Source organism: Lissotriton helveticus, chromosome 5_1 (genome assembly GCF_964261635.1).
Source record: "Lissotriton helveticus chromosome 5_1, aLisHel1.1, whole genome shotgun sequence".
NCBI lineage: Eukaryota > Metazoa > Chordata > Amphibia > Caudata > Salamandridae > Lissotriton > Lissotriton helveticus.
In genome coordinates this window covers 1,697,690,439-1,697,707,524 of record NC_136065.1, presented here as the reverse complement: position 1 = coordinate 1,697,707,524, position 17,086 = coordinate 1,697,690,439, and the positions used below count along the sequence as shown (strand labels likewise).

The following is a 17,086-nucleotide window of genomic DNA, read 5'->3' as shown; positions in this document are numbered from 1 at the left end:
CTCTCACTGGACCCCCTCCCCTAGGACTCACGGGAGTCCAGAAAGCCCTGCCTGGACAATTATCAGAAGAGGAGGGTCGGGCGGCAAACCCGTGAATTTCTGCAGCGGCTCATGAGCCTGCCTGCTGCGGCCAGTCCTGCAGAGTAGAGTCCTTCCCCGCAATTATGGAAGTACACCCGCAAGTCTTCTCGTCACTCGTCAGAACTGAGTCATCTGCCAACGGCGGCCGAGGCCCAAATAAGTACCAGCCTGTGTATGGTGACTACAATTGCCGACTCCTAGGGCCCGATGTAGGTAAAAGGGAATTTCCGATTCCAAAATACCGAGGCGGGCCGAATCGGTATTCTGAAATCGGAAAACGAGATGTAGGAAACAAACAGCGAAATAATAGGGAATCGGTCGGCATCGGTAATGTGAATCGGTACGTACCGAATCTGCATGGACCGAATCGGAAAGTACCGAATCGCCTACCACCGATTCGGAACTAGCCGAATCGGCTACCACCGAATCGGAATTAGCCGAGTCGGAAAAATCAGAATCGGCAATTACCGAATCGGAGGTATGAAAACACACCCATGGCCAAAAAGCCCATAGGAATGCATTGAAGAAACCGAATCGGCTATCTCCGAATCGGATGATACCGATTCGGATTTTACCGAATCGGTAATATCCGAATCGGAGATAGCCGATTCGGTAAAAGCCGCTTCAGCCAATGAGGTGGCTCCCCCTCCCCCTCCCAAACAGGGAGTGGCAACCCTGGCAGGTGCAGCCAATTAAGAACTTTCTGGAGAGCCAGCCTGAGCTGAGCAGTCACAGTTAGCAGCAGTGGGAGTAGGAGGTAGTGAACTGTTCAGAGCAAGATGGCAAACCAGAGTGAGAGCCAGAAGTCCAGCCAGAAGAGGAAGCCTAAGTTCAGCAGCACCGAGCTGCAGGTGTTGGTTGAGGAGGTGGTGAGGGTGCACCGGCAGCTATTCGGAAAGCTGTCCCTCAATGTGCCAGAAAGCACCAAGAGGAGGCTCTGGAGCGATATCGGTCAGAAGGTCAACGCTGTGGGTGTCACCCCCAGGTCCCTGGATGAGCTGAAGAAGCGCTTCTACGACATCCGCAGCCTGACCAAACGGAAGATGGCAGAGATCCAGAAGCAGGCTGGAGTCACTGGTGGTGGCAGGAACCCGGCGCCACCCCTCACCGAGCTGGAGGAACTGGTCTCCAGCACCATTGAGAGGGAGAGCGTGACCGGAATTGGGACCCTGGACAGCTCAGCCAGAGCTACAGCTACAGGTAAGAGGCATGCGCATCAGGACACACCCTACCAGACACCTCCCCATTAGACACAATGCATATCCAAACCCCAGCACAGTACTGTAACCAACATACAAGAGACAAGCATCATGGTACATCCAGTCAGCAGTAGGTATCAAAATATGGCAGTGCAGAATCACAAGACATGAAACAGTGGAACACATTCTACGGAGATGCTAGGACATGTGGAATGCTTTAATTGTACTGACTGTAATACATCGGCACTCTATTTACAAATGCTTCTTTGTACCTAGGGGCACCATCAGGCGGACAAACACTGCCAAAGGAGGCAGCAGCACCATCTACCACTGCACTCGCAGGGCCGAGCACGAGTCAGGCTGCCGAGGAGGAGGAGGAAAACACCATAGGCCTGGATATTGAGGGAGACCTGGAAATTGACTTTGATGCACCTCACTCCCCACAAATGCAAAGCACACCCTCCTTGCAATTCTCCCCAGAGAACTCCCCGACAAGGGAGCTCTTTCCACCTACACCAGCTCCTGCCACTGTGGCTCCAGTACACCCTGTCCTGGGAGCAGGGGCTCAGGCCCCGGCCAGCACCACACCCCCACCAGTGGCACCCCAGCCCACGCAGCAGGCGGGCAGCAGCAGTACCCGGCGCCGTGCCATTCCCACCACTGCAGACCCAGCACGGGAGGCCAGTGTGTTCCGGGGCCTCGAAGGCAATATGGTGAAGATCCAAAGGCAGCAGGCGAAATCCATCATGGCATGCCAACGCCAGCTCCTGCAGCACAACCTGCAGATGGGGGAAATGGTGAAAGGATTTCAGGCCTTTGTGGATTCCAACAAGGAGGCAGTAGCAGGTTTAGCCAGGCTAACCACTGCCATCACACAGTTATGTGGCAGAATGGAGGAGCAAGAGGTGGTGCGCAGGCGGGATGCCCGGGTGCAGAACCGCTCCTTGAGCCGCCTTGCTGCAGCAACGGCACAACTCTGTCAGCGTGGTGCCAACATGGAGTCTAGTCTAGCACAAAATACCGCAGAGTTGACAAGGGGAATGGCCCGCATCACGACAGCAATGGAGGCCTTGATCATCTCTAACACTGCCGCAAATCCTGCCCTGGACCTGGGGGATGCTGGGGACAGCAGCAGCCGCAGCAGCCCGGCCAGCGCTGCGTCAGAGCCACGCAGGAGCACCAGGCGCTCCGCAGATGCCGCTGGTCATTCTGAAGGGGGTGAGGGACACCACAGTGGGGCTGCAAAGCGCTCAAAGAAATAGCCTAGCAAGGGCGGGTGAGGCAACCTGGACCCTAGACTTTTGTTTTCATTGACATTACACCTTTTTTTTGTTGCACATCAGTGCAGTAACTGTGTAGCAACAGTATTAAAAATTGCTTATTCAACACAACCATTCACCTGTCTGTGCATTTGTACTCACTCAGAAATAGTTTGCTGTTATCTCCTCACGTCTATATCTGCCATCACTTGGCGTACACACCCCAGCTGGCTGTGTTAGTGGCACAGCTTCGTCGTCATCATGGTCCTCGTAGTCACTCAACTCCACCTCAGTGCCCTTCTTCACCGCAAGGTTGTGTAACTGCACAGACAGCTATGATTTTGCAACAGGTGATGGGGGTGTACTGCCTTGCACCTCCACTCTTGTGCAGGCATCTAAACCTGCTTTTCCAGATGCCGAATGTCCTTTCCACAACATTCCTGGTGCTTTTGTGGGCACGGTTATACCTCCTTTGGCTGGGTGTAGAGGGGTTGAGGTAGGGGGTGAGAATGAATGAACGGAGGGCATATGCACTGTCGCCTAGAAGGAAAAGGGGTAAAATTACTTACATGCATACATGTATTTCACTTTGCTGTTTTTGGTTATGGGGGGCTGATGATGTGTCTCACCTAGGAGGTATCCTTCTCCAAATTCCCCAGCCATCAGCCGTGCATAGATGCCGCTCTGTTGGAAAATGTAGGAGTCGTGGGTACTACCCGGAAATTTTGCTACCAGGTCTGTGATGGTGCATTTCGCATTTCGCATTGCAGATCACCTGTACGTTGATGGTGTGAGTGGACTTCCGATTGCGGTAGATGTATTCTGTGTCAGATGGTGGGCAAATCGGAATGTGTGTGCCGTCTATGCAGCCAATGATGTGGGGGAATCTTGCCATCTGGTAGAAGTCTGCTTTGGTCTGTACAAGTTCTGCCTGGGTTGCAGGGAAGGAAATGTAGTGGGCCATCCTCTGGATCATGGCATCAAGGAACTTGTGGAAGAACCTTGACAGGCTGCTCTGGGTCACCCCTCCTGCCACAGCGACTACACTTTGGTAGCTGCCAGACGCCAGCAGGTGTAGGCAGCATAGCACCTGCACCTGCACAGGGATTGCGTGTGCCCTTGGGGTGGGGTGCTGCAACAGGGGTTGGAGGTCCCTAATGAGGTCTGTGATGGTCTCTGAGTCCAGCCTGTACCGCTGTAGGATCTCTGCATCTGTCAGCATGACCAGGGTGATACGTTGTCTGTATACCTGCTCCTCTCTTTGCCATTCCCTCTCTCCTTGCTGCTGTAGCCGTAGCCGCCTCGCTATGACATAAAAAGCTGCCATCCTGCAAGTTGCAATGCATTTTGGGGCTGTTTTTATGGGTTGGAGTTGGTTACCACCTGATCGTAATCCATGGTAATTGCCGAGTGGATTCTACCGATTTTGAGCCAAAATCGGTGTTTCTGTGTCTCCCTACATCTCCCCATCTGTCCGAAGCGGGGATTTTCCCGATCGGTGAATCTACCGAATTGGTAGGTTCTCCGATTTGCCTTCTGTCCGAATCGGTGTCTCTACCGAATCGGTACATGCACCGAATCGGCTTATGTCCGATTCGGTGTCACTACCGAATCGGTACATGCACCGAATCGGCTTATGTCCGATTCGGTGTCACTACCGAATCGGTACATGCACCGATTCGGCTTATGTCCGATTCGGTGTCACTACCGATTCTGTACATGCACCGATTCGGTGTTTGCATCCGATTCGGTGTGTTACCGATTCGTACTGTATCCGATTTTCGGTATGTACGTATCGCATTCTTTTACATTCGGTAATCATTCCGATTCGGTTTTCGCTCCGATTTGTACTTTTTTTGGTGCCCTACATCTCGATGCCAGTATACCGATCGGTAAGGGCCCAGAATCGGTATTTTCGGCCGTTACCGATCGGTAACGGCCTACCTACATCGGGCCCCTAGTGTTGACTACAGCCCCCATTCCTAAAGCACTAACAATTTAATCTATTGATGTTGGCATGCACTGCCTGTCCTCCTCATACGTAACATGGAGGTAAATAAACTCACCCGAGGTACCAGAAGGGAAGCAGCGATGGCAGCACCTACCTTGTCACCTGAGCCCTCTAGTGCTTCTCTCGCCAGTCGCAGGTCACTGTTCAAGTAAAGTCCGGTCGGAGTTTCAACCTCTCTGGTAAATCCGATCGTTAATCCTTGCTGCAGCGCCATCCATGGGCCCTGGGGGATCATCTTTGTTGGCGTCCAGGTGCCCGTAATTAGGATGATAAAAATCGATCACCCGTCAAGTCAGAGGGCGGGGCGAGTGCCCAGCCTCTTAACCTTTAAGGCCCTGGCGCCATTCCAGCCCACACACTACGCCTAGAGTGCGTACCTGGGAAAATCACATTCTTTTCATGGGAAAGTTGTGATTTTCAAATTCTGCTCCAATAAAAGTTTTACAGGCTGCGAGGCCGGGGTGGACTATAGGCGCATCCAGCCCCATAAATTAATATTGAGCCAGGTTCGAGAGCAGGGCCGCAGCTAATCTTAGCCTGAATCTTACTATGTCAGAGGTAGTGTGAAAACGCCGAGGCACATGCTGTGAGACCCGCAGCGGGGACTCTCCCTGCTTTACAGCTGGTCCTGGTGCACAGAAGCATTCAGCAGCTCATTGACAAGGCAGGGGGCATTTACATCTCAAAGGCTCCCATTTAGAATCGGTAACACCTTGATTGGAAACACAGACAGCCGCCCATCAGCGCAAGGCAGCACACGACCTCACTGCTAAAGAAGCGAAGTAGAAAATGTATTTCCCCTACTGAAAGAGGCAGTGAAGAAAAAGAAAAAAAATATTCACTTCTATTTAGCCCAAAATCAAGAAAGATATCTTAATCAATGCACACCTGGCGAATTACCCGCAATTTTCGGGAACATGCAAAATTTGGTTTAAATACGAACAAAATGTGCATCTCACCCGCAGATGCCCTGTTAGCCCTGCAAGTCAGTTTAAATTGATGTGAAACTTCTCCTGTGGCTGTGAAAGAACTCTTCATTGTCTTTTTATTTGTAACAGCCCCAATAACCAGCAAGCGACAGGCTGAAACAGTGCCCACACCACAGCGCCCCAGTACAGTGAGCATGTTTGTATAGCAGTGTTGGCTTGCACTTGCAGGCTTTAGTATTATAGCTCAGTTGACTCACTTCCAGGCACGACATGGTGCTTTGAAGATCAGACTGTCAAACTGTGGTTGAGGTCCGAGTGTCTTTGCAGAGGTAGCTCAAGGGAAGTATTCAAGGAGGGAAATGTTTTTTCAGGAGCACCAAAGACACTCGTTTCTGCACGAATCTCATGCAAACAGAGCATGACTTTCAACGCATTACACGTAGGAACACTGCGTAATTTGAAGAAAACAAGCATTGCTACCACTTCTATATCTGACGTTATCTGGTATGTTTTCATGTTTTTATTGCATATCTCAAGAGTAGAGGCAGTTGTTGCTTGTTGTGCAGGCAGACACTTCATGTCCAATGGCTACCTGTGTTCTTGTTTAAGGAAGTGTATATATTTCTGTTAAATCCTGCATTCATTTAAGTAGTTCCTAAACTGTCTTGTGAAGTTCATGCTGCATGGAGACATGCAGCCGGGCTGCTGAGTGTGACGGGGCCTGCCTTATGCCACAGCTCCAGCTTGCCAGGCTTACAAAATCAGTAAGTGACTGAGTCTGAGTGACTGACAGTGTAATCTCCTAGTTGCACTTCAGATCATCTTCTGAGCTGCTGCAGTGCCTGCCTGCCCTCTATTACTGATAACTGCAGTCATGCAGGCTGCCTCTGATGAGTGCCCTTCCATTTTTGGTGCTTTGCAGCAGTTTTTAGACCTTCTTAGAGTTTCTCGTGGCTCAAATTGGTCTGAATTTCTGATATTTATATGTTTCTCCTGTCTCCATTCCTTCATGTTGCTCGTGAGAAAGTGTCACTCATGGTCTTTCAAATGTCACTCATAATTACACAAAAATTATGGAAATGTCACACATAGCAATCTGAAACCTTGGCAGCTATGTGACTCTCACGTAGTTTTTGTGTGCAAAGCAGTTTTTCTGCTGCTAACCCTAAGATGGACAATATTGTACAAATGGCACTGAGTTAGTGTTGGAGATGGTGCAGTTTGGCGAAACATTGAGGCTCCTGCTATTGCCCATGTTCATTTTTGGCCATACATTTTTTTGCTTCACCATTTATGAAGGAAGCTTGCACTAATATCACATGTGCTGTATTCGTGCTGCCCGTTGCAATAAGAAAGATCTGAACAAAACGGATTCCTTTCTGTATCCAATACAAGTATGAAATAAAGAATGTAATGTGTGATGATTTAATGAGCGCTTGAGATGTAAAATATCCCTCATGCAATACAATTTATAAATTATTGGTGAATAATACGTTGAACAGGTTTTGCTAATGTGTATATTTATCTTTTGTACTGTATTATTATTATTTAAATCTTTTAAATCCCTTTTGTATCAGTGTATTAGAAAGAGTAGATGGTAATGTCACAAAATATGCTGAATACTTTACTTTTCCCATGCTGCATAATTTAGTTGGAACTGCCACACGATTTGGTAGTCTATTTCCACATTATGTCAGTGCCAGGTCACACGTGGAGTTCTGGCCAGTACTCTAACAGAGACCCCGCTGAAGCCCCTATGGTCAGGGCCAGCTCAGCGCAAGTATCATTTAATCTATGAGGTAGTCAGCAAAAGTAAAATTTTAGAACCCCAAACCAAACTTTGCAGGGGTCCATCATTTTGTCTAGTGACCATGGATCTGGGAGTCTATGCCCTGCCATCAGGGATAATAGAGCTGAGGGCTTGTCTTTTAGCATTCCAGAGACTTAGGGGCAGATGTATCAACATCCTGATTTGCGAATCTAAAATAGCGATTTTTTAGAAATCGCTATTTGAGATTTGCAAATAGGGATGTATTTTAGAAATTCACAATTATTTTGCGATTTCTTAAAATTCCTTAATTGCGGTTAGCAATTTGCGAATCGCAATTAAGGAATAATTTCCCATTCATTTCTATGGGCCAGGAGGCCCATAGGAATGAATGGGAAGTTATTCTCAATTTGTGATTCGCAATTTGAGAATCGCAAATTGAGAATAATTTCAAGGTGCAAGGGTGTCATAAGGTCACCCTGATGCACCCCTGACATGAACATGTGTGCGCATATGGCGCACATACATGCCCTAAGGGTATGTATGTGCACCATATGGCACCTTCACAAATGGCAAAAAGTGCATTTGTGAAAGAAATCGCAAATTACCACCAACTTGAAGTTGGTGGTAATTTGCGATTTCTTAAGGAGAAATCGCAAAAATTGAATGCTTGATGCATTGCATTTAAGGAATCGCAATTTGCAATTCCTTAAATGCTTACGCAAAATTAAGGAATCCCAAATTTTGCAATTTCTTAATTTTGCAATGCGATTTCCATCATACATACAGTTTTGCAAATTTTTTGTCGCAAACGCTGTTTTTTTGCGAATCGCAGCGTTTGCGACTAAAAATTGCTTTGATACATCTGCCCCTTAATGTTTTCCATATATTTGCAGGTAAATCTGGGACGCCCTCCCTCTACATGTTACTGAGCAAGCCCTTGCATTGAGATGGAATACTTCAATATCTATCAAGTGGTTACATTAAAACACATTAAGCAGACACACCAGCGAAAATGCATATTGTGCAGAACGGAAATGGTATCTCATTACATCATTTGACAGGGTGTGGTAAGTCGCACTGCTCGGCTTATTTGTAGCCCTGGGAGTTGGTCTTGAGCTGTAAAATCAGTGTGAAAGGCACCACGCGCCGCACAAGAGGGCGCTGCTTCTTTCTGCTGCTCGAGTAGATGTTCTACTCGAGCGGCAGCTTCCCCAATGCAAGTGGCAGGTATCCCAACACAAGTGGTAGCGACCGCCCGCGTTAAGAAATCTCGCCTGGAGGTGGTCTCGTGTATGATTTTTATCACTCGTCAACTTAAAATTGGTGAGCCACGTGAGAGGGAAAACTCTGCTCTGTGCCGCTTTGCTGAGTTTTTTGGAAGACAGAATTTGTCACCCACCCCTAATTTTGACATGACCTCAATATCACCTTCATGAAATGTCCCCCAAATTCAGATTCACAGAAGGTCCACCAACTTCAGAATCATAGCATGGCCAATACTGGCAGCTCAGAATGTTCCCACCCTCCCACGGTACAGCACTGTGGCATATCTCCCAGTTTCAAAATCAGTGCAAGTCCACTCTAGTCAGGATCATAGCTGGTCCTTTATTTTCAGCTCAGCAGAATGCTATGGCCCTCATCAGGATTTGAACCGTGTAGTGCTCCCCGGTTCCTAATCAAAACAAGTACTCTTGTATCTCTGTTGGACCTTATCTGACAGGCAGAGAGCAGCTGACAATGGGCTGTAAGTTGGGGATCCATTGGCGGGTGCGGGGTAGGACCTCCTGTTGGAGTCTGCTGGCCACACCTGCCGCGACAGGTACTTCACTGTTTTTGAGGTGTAAGGTGGGGGTTGGGGGGAATTGTTGGGTTGTTATAGTTTTTGTCCTCCAATCGCACTGTCCTACACTAGTTTAGAGCCACCTTGCACATACCATACACCTTTTCATATATCAATGATTTGCATCAGGGCCTCACATGGCAGCTCCGTCAGGTAGCCAACGGGATCCCTAAGGGACCCTTCGGATAATCAGCTGGAACGTTAGGGGGGCGGTGGACAAAATCAAACGTGAGGCTATTCTCAAGCAGGCCAAAAGAGCCCACGCCAACATTCTCATGCTGCAAGAAATGCACCTCATGGGGACTAAGGCACCATGCTTTCAACACTTTGGCTACACCCAGATATTCCATTCGGGGTTTGTAAGGGGTTGTCGGGGGGTTGCGATCTTGATTCATCGCCGGGTTCCCTACACACATGTTAAGACATGGGGAGATACTCTGGGCAGATATCTGTTCCTTCAGGGTACTCTGGGTGAGGAAACTATGGTACTGGGGTGTGTTCATGCCCCCCCACCGCTCTTCTGGGGTATGGTAGAGAGACTTATGGCCTTGTGGGCAGGTACACCAGATAGCCTGTCCATAGTGGGGGGATTGGAATGACGTGATGGATCTGGCCAGGGACCGCTGGAGGCCCAGGGGATCTACAGATGTCCGACAGCCTACCAAACTGTACTCTCTGGTGATGGGGCTTGATTGGATGGACCCTTGCCGCCCACTGCACAGGACAGACCAGGGATACACGTATCTCTCGGCGGTTCATGATTCTTAATCCCGTCTTGATTATTTATTTGTCCCCCGGGTGGCTGAAGGCACGGTGGTAGAGGCAAATATCCTTCCACTGGGTCTTTCAGGCCACTCGCCGGTGGCCCTCACCTTGCAGGTGGGCCGTGCGCGACAGCCGTTTCGGTGGCGCCTTTCGGCCTGGAACCTACAGAAAGATGACTATAGTGAGCATAAGGAGGGTGCTATTGATCAATATCTGACACTTAACATAGGTTCAGTGGATGGGACTGATCTTCTATGGGAAGCAATGAAGCCCACAATACGTGGTGTGGATATTTACTTCTGCGCGGCAGCCCCCAGAGCGCGTAGGGAGCCCCTATTACAAGCTGAGGCTAAGATTATCGATCTGGAGAACCGAAGTAGGGATGGCCAGAACAAGCAGGTCCGTCGACAATTGCTGCTGGTACAACAGGGCTTTGCAGATCTCCTGCTGGACGAGGCCCACCAGGCTTGGTTAGCAACCCGTAGCAGGATCTACCAGTGGGGAGATAAATCCAGTAAGCTGCTCCACAGTCTGTGTCAGGGGACACTGTACCCCCATGCCCTCCCTGGTGCTGTAGGCCCAGATGGGGTGTCCCTTACGGATTCCTCTACAATCGCAGAAAGTTTTGCTACATATTATGCAGTTATATGCCCCCAGAGAGTGTTTGCATGCAGATGTGTTAGGCCGCTCCTTGGATGACCTTCCGCCTAAGGCTTTATCAGACAAGGCAAGTGCAGAGCTTGATCTTCCACTCACAGAGGAAGAATTGGGTGCTGCTTTAGGGGACATGCATACGGGAAAGGCCCCAGGGCCAAATGGCTTTCCATGTGAATTTTTTAAACAATAATGTTTGCAGCTAGGGCCCCATAACCGTAGGGTGGTGGAGGAGGCCAGGGAGCGGGGCTTTTTGCCTCGAGACTTGAGACACCCTGAAGTGGTGGTGTTCCACAAGCCCGGTAGACCTCCCGATCACCACAAGTCATATTGCCCTATCTCTCTCCTAAACGTGGAGGCCAAGATTTTGGCTAAGGCCTTGGTTAACCGCCTTCGGTCTCATATGACTTCTCTAGTCCATCTCCAGGTTTATGCCCCAGCGGGCGACTCGCCACAATATTCATCGAGCACATGTTGCTCTTGCGGCCGTTCAGGGGTTAGGAGAACGAGCAGCATTGTTACTGGCAGATATGGATAGGGCACTTGACGTCCTTAGTTGGGTGTATCTATTCGTGTTCCTACGCAGGCTGAATATTGGACCTCGCTTCCTGTCCTATCTGACATTGTTCTATACCGACCTCACCGCGTCAGTGCACGTAGCGGGCTCTATCTCCTCCACGTTTTCCATTGGACGAGGCACCAGGCAGGGTTGCCTATTGTCTCCATACCTGTTCGCTTTAGCTACGGAACCCTTAGCCGCCTGGGTGCGGATTGAAACTCAAGTGACGGGCTTTGAATGAGCACATGGTCTGTCGGATCGTATCGCTCTGTATGCCGACAATGTGCTATTCTTCCTCACCAATTTAGACAGGACGGTACCGAACCTGCTTCCCCTCATGCAGATTTTCGGGGAGACCTCTGGCTTGTACATGAACCCTCGGAAGTCCACCCTCTGGGTTCTCGGGGATGTGGTGGGTCTTGGCTCCTGGGCATCATCCGTTCAGGTAGTTTCTGGGGGGATGAAATATTTGGGAGTGTTTTTATTGGACTCGCCTACCACATCTTGGGATAGAAATCTGGCTTCAGTATGGGACCGTTTGCGGGAGGATCTTAGGGCTTGGTCCCATATGCCATTGTCTATATATGGCACGTCAGCCATCTTTAAGATGGTCTCGCTCCCCCGCTTACTCTATCATCTGCAAAATCACCCATTTCTGATCCCTCCCAGATGGTTTCGACTGGTCAATGTGGCCCTGGGACAGTTTATGTGGGCTGGTGGAGTGGCCAGAGTTGCCCTACAGACTTGTTTTCAATCTACATACTGTGGGGGGCTGGCGACCTCTGATATCTTATCGTACTACATAGCTTCGCGCCTGCTTGTCCTAAATGAATGGTGGTATGGGGATAAGGCCGACCCTCCTTACGTTGTTGAACGGAGATGCATGGGGGTATCTCTCTTTACACACTATACTATACTCTGCACCACTGCGCAACTCCTTGCCGCCTTTCACAAAGGTTGTATTCCAAATCTGGCGGCAGGCTCTAAGGAGGATGGGCTGGTGGAATAGATTGACGCGGGAGACTCCACTCTGGCACAATGGGCGACTGCCACAATTGGCTACTTACCTGGGTTTTTTGGCTGGGACAGTATTGGTATCTCTACTCTGGGTGACGTAATGCGGGGGCCGGTCCTGAAGTACTTTCAGGATCTACAGAAGGATTTCCATATGTCAAAAACCCAATTCTACAGATATCTTCAGTTCAGACATGCTATTTCCCCTAGTTTGGAGGGCTTAGCCGAGTTTAGATCTCCAAGACCACAAGATCTAAAAAATGTTCCAATCCCTGGTTACTCATAGCACCCCCATGATGCAGAACCTTAGAGAGGCCTTGGAGGGTGATGTGTCCCCACTGGAGGAGGAGGACTGGACGGAGGCCCTGGCCTCCCCGCGGGGGGGCTGCCATAGCTGTCAGTCTACGCCTAGCTGTCAGTCTATGCCTCATCCAGTTCAAGTACCTTCATCGGGTAGACTTCACCAGGGTTAGGCTGTGGAAGGCAGGTCTGATGGTTTCCCCTGTGTGTCTCAGATGTGAGCAGGAGGAGGGTACTCTGCTGCATACAGTCTGGAACTGCTCTACATTGGCGCGTTTTTCGAGGGGAGTTTTGGCCTGCCTCTCTGAAGTGTTGGGTTGGGACCTTCCCTGCTCGCCGAAGCTGGTACTCATACATGTTATGGACGGGGTTGGGGGCAACATATACATATGCCATCTTATGCTACTAGGGTTCACTCTGACTAATAGAGATATTGCCAGGGCTTGGAAGGCACCAGTGGCGCCATCAGTGTCTGCGTGGAAGAACGTTCTGGCCTTTTGCATGGGGTTGGAGATTCCCATTTTCACGGCTAGGGGGTGCCCGCTTAAACATTTTAAAATCTGGAAGCGATGGGCGGACTACCGAGGCTTTGAGTTGGAGCCGGTTTCGATGGCAGGCCCCTTGACCCAGCCTAACTTTCTATTTTGTTGATACAGGACTTAGGGCCAGATGTAGGTGTCCAAATACCGGTCGGAAACGGCCGAAAATACCGATTTTCGGCCGTTTCCGACCGGTATTTGGACATTGGTATGTAGGGGTCTGAAAAACCTACAGATTCGGTAATTATACCGAATCGGTAAAATTACAGAATCGGTAAATTTACCGATTCTGTAAATTTTACCGATTCGGTAAAATTACCGATCGGTAAAAATACTGAATCTGTAATTTGCTATGTAGGTTGCACTGTTAACAGTTAATTCAGGATTCGGTATTTACCATGTAATACTATTACATGGTAAATAACGAATTCCTGTGTACATGCACATCTGTGCATGTACACCTGTGCCATGTGGCACACAGACATGCCCTTAGGGCATGTCTGTGTGCCACATGGCACACAAGCCTGAAACAGGGGTGCAACAGGGAGTCAAAGTGACACCCTGTCCCCCTTATAAAATCGGTAAATTTACCGATTCGGTAATTACCGAATCAGTATTTGCTATGGAATCCTATGGGCTTCAAGGCCCAGAGGATTCCATAGCAAATACTGACTCGGTAATTACCGAATCGGTAATTACCGAATCTTACCGATTTGGTATTTTTACCGATTTTTTTACCTACATAGCAATTACCGGATAGTAAATACAGAATCGGTAAAATTCGGTATTTAACATTCGGTAATTTGCTATTACCTACATCTGGGCCATAATCTCTTGTGCGATGACAGACCATGCTTTTTGCAGACAATGCCTTTACTTTTAATGTGTTGCTCTGGAGTGGACGTTAGTACTATGGGGGGTGGGTTTGTGGGGTTATAGTTACTTTATTGGTTTTTCATTTGTATTGCTTTCCATTTTTCCGTGTTTTGCTCATGTAAAGAGTCAAAGTCAGGATGATATATGTTTCTTATGCAGAGGTTTTTGGGGTACAGAACTCTGCTCTATATGTGCTATTTGACAAATCAAATCTGTTTCCCCCCAAAAAAGTACTCTCACACTCTCAAGTCCTCGCAGATCAATATAATGTTCCCTTGTTGAAGAATCCCACATACAGAATCATAGCATATCCACTATTTATAAATCAATATATTAGACCCCAGTTCAAGAATCCCAACATTTCCCTGGTTTCAGAATCACAGAATGTCTACTAGTTGTAGATCAATCTCCTGGACCCCAGTTTAAGAATCCTAACATTTCCCAGTTAGAATCACAGTATGCCCACTACTTGCAGATCGATATAATGTTCCCCAGTTTAAGAATCCTAACATTTCCCAGTTAGAATCACAGTATGCCCACTACTTGCAGATCGATATAATGTTCCCCAGTTTAAGAATCCTAACATTTCCCACGTTCAGAATCACAGCATTTCCACTGGTTGTATATCGATATATTAGACCCCGGGTTAGGTATTCTACCATTCACCCACGTTCAGAATCACAGCATGTCCACTAGTTCAAGATTAATATACTGACCCAAGTTTAAGAATCCTAACATTTACCCAGGTGCAGAACCTGTCATCATTTGCTAATTCCATCTGCCCTCCAGACCCCGCCGCACCAGCTTGAGCCCACCTCGAGTGTTGCTGCGGGCCTGCTGCCACTTCTCTAGGGCCACGCTGTGGACGCGCAGCCCAGTTTTCAATTTAAATTGCTTGGTGTTGCAACTGGAGTCTAGCTTCCAGGACCCTCCCAATGCCTGCGTGTGGCGGTATGTGGTGGTATGCATCTGTTTGGGCTGCGAGTGGCTGCCCAGACCAGGTTTCCCCTGGCAGCGGGCCAGGTTTCCCCTGGCAGCAGGCCTGTGAGTTGGACATTGGCCCTTTTGCTTCTCTACGCACCCGATAAGCTTGTGTGACCTGCTGGTGCCCATGCCTGCTCTTCCACCGGCTGCTGACTTGAGCATTGCTGGGCCCTGTCTATGTGCCTTTTGGGCCCCCTGGGAGGAGTGGGCCTGCTGCCGCAAGCCGCGGGCTGTGGTGATCCTTCTGCATCGAGCCCGCTGCCTGCTGTGGGGCCTGTCCTTGTGTTGTGCCACTGGGGCACGCTGACCGTAGGTGCTGTCGCACACTGCTCTGTGAAATCCACCCAGTGCAGACACACTTGAGGCTACTAAGTTTGGCTTGGCGGTCCATGCACCTAATTAGACTGCCAGCCTTCCCAGGATGTAATTGTACACGGGGCACTGCCTCAGCCATTCCCTACCTGGGCTGCTGCCCCAAAACCTCGGTCTTGTCACTCAGTATCCACGTGGAATAGGGGTCCCTCGGGATCTCTGCATCTAGGCATCTAATTCGGCAGGGGACCTAAAGAACTATCTTACCGAGCATGCAGCACCTCGCCTTCATACGTTACACGCCGTGGTCGACAAGCAGGCTGAACTCTTGTCCTAATGGCTGAGCCTGCTCATGCCCCCTGGCACACAAACCTTCCCTGGGTGTGGGGGCTCCACAGATCTCTTTACTGAGCCACACCATATTCTCCTGGACACCTATCTTTTGGAGTTGAGGGCTGTTCACGTTGGATGCCTTTGCCAGCACCATTGCACACAAGGTGTCCCTTCACAACTAGTACTCTGCTCATTTGTCGCCTGTCTATCGTTTGCGCCTGCAGCCCTCATCATGGGGAAACATGAGGCAAAACAATCAAAACTCTTCGAGAGTAGATGCCTTACTTGCCAGGAAGAGCAAGGCCAGAGCTCTGGGCCCCCTTCAGACTACCCAGAGGATGATAGCCCCCAGGAGATTGACCTCAGACAGCTACTTAGAGACTTAAAGAGAAGTCTGAAAGCCATAGACGCCAAACTGGATCTGTTCACTAGTCGTTTAGATCATATCAAACGTGTTGATAAACATGAAACCAGACTTGATCAACTGGGAAACCATGTCTCCGATGTGGACAACCTTCATGCTGACTCCAAGGAACTCCTGCTGTGCACGAACAAGATTCATGACCTCATCAAAGCCAAACACAAGTATTTGGAGGCTCGATCGAAACGCAACAACCTCCGGATCACTGGGATTCCGGAATCCACTGCGATCTCCAAGATGGAATACTTTGTCGAGACCTTGTTGCAGGACCTCTCTGATGTGGGTTGTCCACGGGCTTCATTGTGGAGCGCGCTCATCGCTCACTTGGCCCTTGGTTGCCCTGGGGCACAGCTGCTCGCCCCATAGTTGCCTGCCTATTAAACTACCGGGATCGCCATGTGGTCCAGCGGCTGGCAAGGTACCGCAGCTCAATTCAATACCAAGGTAACAATTTCTCCATTTACCCAGACTTTACATTGTCAGTACAAGAGGCTCACTGCAACTTCTTGCCTGCCAAGCAAATTCTTAAAAAAGCGTAAATACCCTATGCTCTCTTACACCAGGCCAGGCTGATGGTCTTCTTCGAGGGCAAGTTACAATTCTTTACAGTTGCAAAATCAGCTCTAAAATTTGCCAAACGTGATGTCAAGGGCTGTGGTCCCCCTGGGGATTGCCAAAAGCCACTGAGGAGACCCCACTTAGTGACAATGACTGAACTGTTGCTGCATCTGGCCACCGTCTTCGTCTATCACACCCACACATATTGGGGATCTCTGCTGTTGATATCATTTCTCTTTTTTTATGCAGGGAACCGCACATTTGTTTTACTTGTTGTGTATGTTCCTTTATACTCTGTGTTGGCAATCAAGCTCCAACATTTTTATAGGTCGCCCTTTTGACTCTTTGTTCGGCCACCCAGCCAATTCTGGCAGGGTTGTATGCCTGGTGTTTCCCCGTCCGCAGGAATGATTCCCGCTCTTGCTATGTTATTGGAAACGATTTGCCGGGGAGAAGGTGGGGATGTGCATCACAACTTAATTGGGGTGTTGGAGTGGAAGGGGGGTGGTTTGCGTCATGTTTTTGGGCAATGGTTTTGTTTGCATTTCTTCTCTCAGTTCCTGCCAAGGGACCACTTTTCCTTTGTCCACATCTGCTCACCACTTATCACACTGCACGTGCCCTTCATATGTATTACCTCTTCCCTGTAGGTAACATGGCCAATTTAAATTGCATTACCAT

The 17,086-nt window shown here is 49.2% G+C and overlaps 1 protein-coding gene across 1 annotated transcript; it reads left to right on the top strand.

Moving 5' to 3' along the window:
• The first annotated feature begins 860 nt into the window (after positions 1–860).
• On the top strand, positions 861–16,213 carry LOC144752761 (uncharacterized). Its single transcript, XM_078640616.1, has 3 exons — positions 861–1,281; positions 1,557–2,126; positions 15,651–16,213. Exons 1-3 carry the CDS (start codon positions 861–863, stop codon positions 16,211–16,213), a joined length of 1,554 nt encoding a protein of 517 aa, XP_078496742.1.
• The last annotated feature ends 873 nt before the right edge of the window (positions 16,214–17,086 follow it).